Source organism: Aricia agestis, chromosome 3 (assembly GCF_905147365.1).
Source record: "Aricia agestis chromosome 3, ilAriAges1.1, whole genome shotgun sequence".
In the NCBI taxonomy this organism is placed as follows: domain Eukaryota; kingdom Metazoa; phylum Arthropoda; class Insecta; order Lepidoptera; family Lycaenidae; genus Aricia; species Aricia agestis.
Genome location: NC_056408.1, coordinates 22013980 through 22019979, shown reverse-complemented (window position 1 = coordinate 22019979; position 6000 = coordinate 22013980). Strand labels below are relative to the sequence as shown.

The 6000-nt window shown below is 36.2% G+C and overlaps 1 protein-coding gene across 1 annotated transcript in view; it reads left to right on the top strand.

The window, feature by feature from the left end:
* Positions 1-1124: 1124 nt before the first annotated feature.
* Positions 1125-6000, top strand: part of LOC121740506 — a 56582-nt gene continuing 51706 nt past the window's right edge. Inside the window, exons 1-5 of the mRNA XM_042133222.1 lie at positions 1125-1346; positions 1829-1915; positions 2691-2823; positions 3891-4010; positions 4400-4573. Coding sequence (XP_041989156.1) covers positions 1261-1346; positions 1829-1915; positions 2691-2823; positions 3891-4010; positions 4400-4573 — 600 coding nt within the window. The 5' untranslated portion in view covers positions 1125-1260. The remainder of the gene's footprint in view (positions 1347-1828; positions 1916-2690; positions 2824-3890; positions 4011-4399; positions 4574-6000) is intronic.

The window sequence follows — 6000 nt, the reverse complement described above, 5'->3', positions numbered from 1 at the left end:
TAATTATGTTACTTATGTCAGGTATATATACTTTTTTATATTTTTATTAACTTTGTTTTGGTTTAGAGTTTCTTTTAAGTACACTTATTGCATTAAAATCAATACCACACGAGGGTATAAAACTTGAAAGTTAAAGTATTGTTTTTTAATGGGTACGCATAAAATATTATACTTAAGTATAATTTTAAAATGTAAGTTTAAGTATTAAGTTTGTTTTATTTAACAACAATAGTATTAATTGTTATATTACGATCCCAAACACAACAACCCTCTGATATATTTTATGCCCTACTGGCTACCTGCCGTGAGTTGTGAGTCACAAGTCACTAGTGTTGAGAAGTGAATAGCGATACAAATTGTTAAATTTATTAAAAAACCGAGTTATTTTGTGTTCCTTCCAAAACTCCATCGAAAGTTTTAGGCCCAATTTCACCAACGTCTGTTAGTATTAAGAGCTTGTTAAAATGTCATGTCTTCTCTTTCATTCGTATGAAAAATGAAAGAAGTAACGTGATACTAATCCGAGCGTTAACTTTAACAGTCGTTGGTGAAATTGTTCCTTAGTTGAAGAGAATAATATAATGGTTTTAGCAGAGTAGACAGAATTATAGAGTATGCCGACTTAGAGCTGATGTTGAAATTTTTAAATTTGACGTATTGTGACGAAAATCATCGCTAGGGTTGTTAACTTGTTACATACGAATTTAAAACTATGACATATTCGATGGACGTGTTCCTCTTTGGTCGTATTGTTGTTTGTGTTTTGGCACATGCGATTAAAATTGTCAGAATCCAATTTTGAAAACTTTATTTTTAATATTTAAAAATAAATTATGTCAGCCAGCGCGAGGCACATTCCGTTCATAGTCCTAGTGAAACCCGACGAATTTGACAGATATTGAAACCTGTCCGTCTCTTTACAGTCGAACTACTGGTCGTTATGTCTATTGTGGTTTTAGGGTTTTAGTATAGCGTCTACCAAGTACCACTATACTGACTGGCCTGACTTGATTGTTAAATTGACTGCCCTGGGAGCCTGGCCCTTGACGATTAGACGAATTTTGTTTTTCCGCCATTTACACACTACTAATATTAGTTTATTGCTGCGACACAAAAAAGAAATATGACAAAATGTGATTTTGACACATGACACTTGACAATCCAAAATTGACAACAAAAGTTTTCGAGGTTGTTTTTAGGAAGTTTTTGTTTAAAATCATAAAGTAATTATTATTGACTCGGTTTATAAAAATTCACATAATGGCACCTTCTGAAGGTCTTCCCTCTGATCTTGATGAAAAGAGCTTTGAAAATATAGTGAAGTTTGTGTCAAACGTTCGAACAGGGTAAGTCGTGGCACTGGCACGCTACAAATACAATACATTGCAATCTGCGATTTATACCGATTTTTTACAATAAAATTAATACAACTTGTGAGACCTCTGTTTTATTGCTCTCTGATTGCATTAATTATATTTGGTATAATAATATTATTGCAGAGAATGGAAAGATATGAAAGATGTCCCTGCTTATTTGAATCTAATAGCAAAAGTTAAATAAAAGTTGCATCATCTACTTTTTTAATAAACTTTTTGCTGTATTACAAATAAATACACAGCCTAAACTTTGGTTCTAATTCTAAATAGATTACAAAATAGTTATTTTGGTCACTCACATTTTGCTGTACAAGTGAAACTACCAATATTTCCCCCTAAATTATTTTCCTTGTATAAATCGTGAAGTAACTGTGACTGCAATTTAAAATACAGAAGTAAGGATTTGAAATAAATAATAATATGTGTGTTCTGTAGACAATAATTTATTTCAGGAAGCTGCAAGGATCAATAACAGTAGCCCACGCTACTGTGGACCTCTTAGAACAAATAATTTCAGATGCTGATAACACAACTGCATTGTGAGTATTATTACTTTTAATTTTATTTTTTTACATTAAGTTAATTGTAAAAGATTTTTGGCTACTGAGAATTTAGAAATCTAAATTTCTTAGGACTCAAAATATCAACTTACCAAAGTCAGTTCAGTAAAGGAGTATAAACAGTGCTGAATGTATATCTTTAGGGTTCCATACACAAAGGGTAAAAATGGGGCCTTATTACTAAGACTTCATTGTCTGTCCGTCTGTCTCCAGGCTGTATCTCAAGAACCGCTATAGCTAGTCTTCTGAAATTTTCACAGATTGTATATATCTGTTGCCGCTATAACAACAAATACTGAAAACAACATAAATTCATATTTAAGCAGGGCTCCCATACAACAAACGTGATTTTTTCAGCCTTTTTCGCTCTATATCAATAATGGCAAGAGGTAGGGACTTGAATTTTTCACACATTCTTTTGTTATATGTGTACTTTAATATTTAATAATAATATTAAAATAAAAAAAAATTATGGGGGCTCCCATACAAAAAACACAATTTTTAGCCTATTTTTGCTCTGTATAGGTGCGGAACCCTTTGTGCGCGAGTCCAACTCGCACTTGGCCGATTTTTTATGAGAGTATTCACTTTATTTCTTCCACCCCATGTATGAAATCTGTCAGCCCCCTATGGACTATTTATAAATCTGGGGCTAGGCATAAAATTAATTTCAATAATAACTTTATTAAACTAGCAATAATGACAACAAAACTTATCATATTTCTTATATTGTTTGCATATTGCTTGCTTGCAGGGTGCTATGTAGAAAAATTCGTGCGGTCGGTTGTCACTTAACTGAAGCACTGCCTGCAGAGTTGTCTGCGGGGAACATGGTCCGGAGAGTCCTCCGAGCCATCAGAGATGAGCAGAGAGCTAATGTAAACCAGGTCAGTTTCAATAACTTTGGTCTAAAGACATATTTTCGAAGAGAAAGATTAAGAACCAAATATTTGCTAAACCAGATTCTCGCTTTTACAAAGTACTTTATAGTTTATACCTTTTAAAATATTAGGTTGGGGAAAAAGTTTCTTCGCATTTTATTATATAAAAATTCAAAAGGTTTTTTTTATAAAGTTTATTTACAATTGACTAAAGTATATAGGTGCCATTTTGTTCGATAACTTTTTGCCAACTTGTTGGTAGGAACATGATCCCATTGCTATAAAAATTTTGGGGCTTCTGATGAAAAAACTACGACAAGTGGTTTTGGCAGTCCTCTTGTGATGTCAAAATGCCAAAAAGGCAGTGTCACCTAAGGAATTCTGCAGCGACCGAAACAGGTGGAAATCTGAAGGTCAGGACTTTACGGCGGATGCATTAAAACCTCAAACCCAAACTCCCGTAATTTTTGCTGAGTGGCTAAAGATGTGTGAGGACTAGCGTTATCATGGTGAAAATGGTTTTTCACCATGATAACGCTAGACCCCTTCTGTTGATTCATTCCGGCCGCTTTCTATTAACTTCTTCCTTTAATCTCATCAGTTGTTCTCAGTACATTTCAGAATCGATGGTCCTGCCTGGCGGTAACAGCTCATAATTTAATGACTTTCCAATCCCAATTCCCACCACACACAGCATCACCTTGTTGAGGAGTCATCCCGGATTTCGCCACAGTCTGTGAAGCCTGACCGGGCTTTGACCACCATCTTTTTCGCACGTTCTTTTCGTACGTGATCCCCTTTCCATCACCAGTTATCAGCTTCTTAAAAAATGGTTCAGTTTCATAACGTCGTAATAAAGAATCACAAATGAGTACACGGTTCTTTAGGTTCAGTGAGCTCATGAGGCACCCAACAATCAGACACCCCTTTTACCCCCTTAGGGGCAAAGTTCGTAAAATATAAGAAACCTACAAAATTCACAAGACTACCCACTCACTTGGCGCATTCTTTTACTCTTGTGCTATTTTCTTGGGATATAACAATTTAATTAATTAAATATTGTTTTACTACAGAGTGGAGAAGGAGCTGGTGAATCGCTGCAGCGGTTAGTGCTGGCCAATCCCGGCAGGCGGGCCACCCTCGGACCTGCATCCAAAGATCTCAAAGAACCACTAAGAGACTTTATTGCTGAGGTAAGCTAACTGCAGTGTCGCGCTGCTCAACATTGTGCAGTTAAAATTGGAAGTGCCATTTATCACCTTCTTATGTTGCGAATTAATTTAATGACGCCACGCCGTGCCACGTCAATTCGCCTCTTGTTACGCTACGAGTCGCTGCGTTTTCAAAAACTGAATTGCTTATTAGCGACGCGTTGCAAAATACGAAACGAAACATCGTTTTATTTTTCGAAACAAAGTGTATTAAATCGTGGTTAGACTGCCTTGGGACTCTAGGCAGCACTTAACAGCTCGGCGATCAAGAAGTGTCGTCGGCGTCGTTTTTACATTTCTAAAAAAAACTGTAATGACCACAGATTTTAGAAGTAAGTAATGACAGAGCAATGTGGTTTGTCTATTTCCAGCTGCGCGCGGAGCTGGAGTCGTCCCTGGAATCGGTGTGCTCGCAGGCGAAGGAGCACATAGCGGCCGACGAGCTGGTGATGACGCACGGCGCAGGCGCGCTGCTCGAGCGGTTCCTGCGCGCTGCCGGCAGGAAGTACCGCCTGGTGCTGGCCGAGGGGCCGGATGTTAGAGAGGTGAGGGTTTTTCCTTTTTGAAATGATCGTCTAGTTACGAAGTGGCTACCGAAAGGTCTGCGAAACAGGGGCATACCCAAGAAAAGGTGGCGTGATGAGCTAGACGCTGTAGATTGGCCAAATGAAGAAAGGATAAAGACATGTGGAAGGAAAGAGGAGAGGCCTTTGCCAGGCAGTGGGACACTACCGGCTATAACCGATTCATTGCAGTGCACATTTTTTTTAATTTTTAGTAGTGGCGGCATACAATTTTCTCGTGACACGTTAGCTGTGTCATACGCTATAGAAGTCGGATATGTCTCGCTATAGATGTTGCAAACCTTTTGTAGGTTTCAAAGTTAGAAAAATGACAGCCCCTAATTTTTTCAATTCACAGATTATTTAGAAACTAAGCCTATAGGCTTGTTTTACGTGGAAAATTAAGATGGTTTTGTTTAGAGTAGAACCTGTGTAAAGTGTAATTTGAGGGAGATACAATCGTTTTCTAAATGAAACGGCTCCCGTGCTATACGCCACACGTTAAAAAATATATAATACGGCTGCCGTGTCATCCACATTGAATCAGTTAATTTAAATTTATCATTACCATTTACCAATAAACAAGGTTTCTGTAATGAGACCTATCCGGTTCAACATCTGCCTAAAAATATTTATTTGTTTATTTTTTTATTTTTTTTATTTTATTTTATTCAGAAAACTTACAGCTTTTCAAAAATTTCACTATGAGTACAATTATTATAGAAACATAAAGCCATTTATAAAGTTTTCACATATAAGTAACAAAAAAAAGAAAAAATAAGCATTAATATTATGTAACATGCAACAGTTGTAACTCGAAAATGAGAATAAGCAAAATAAGCAACAACACTCAATAGTCATTAACAACAAATAACATAGCTAAATTTATATACAAAGATCACTCACAAAACGCACTAATTACTCATTGTAACTACTCAGTACCATAAATGTAACAATATTCATTTTTCAGTTTTAAAATACTCATTTGATAAAAGCCTACAAATCTCGGGCGTTTTTATTTCAAAGATGTCTTCAATATTTCTACCTGAATAAAACCTATTAAAACTTGCAGTAGCTCTACACACAAATGCATTACGGCGGTAAAACGTTTTAAAGGGTGGGACATGAAACGGTAAATAATTACGAAAGTATCTACCGGGAACATTGAAATTAAATTTTGATAATAAATCAGGGGCATCAATGGCATTGTTGATAATCTTACATAAACAAACCAGATCTGAAATGTCTCTGCGATAACATAAGGGAAGGAAGTGAAATCTTTTACACCTTTCCTCATAGTTAGGAAGGTTAAGGTGGCACTTAAACTGAAGAAACCTTAGAAAGCGTTTCTGGATTAATTCAATTCTATTTTTATATATGTCATAAGAAGGATTCCAGACCTCGGAACC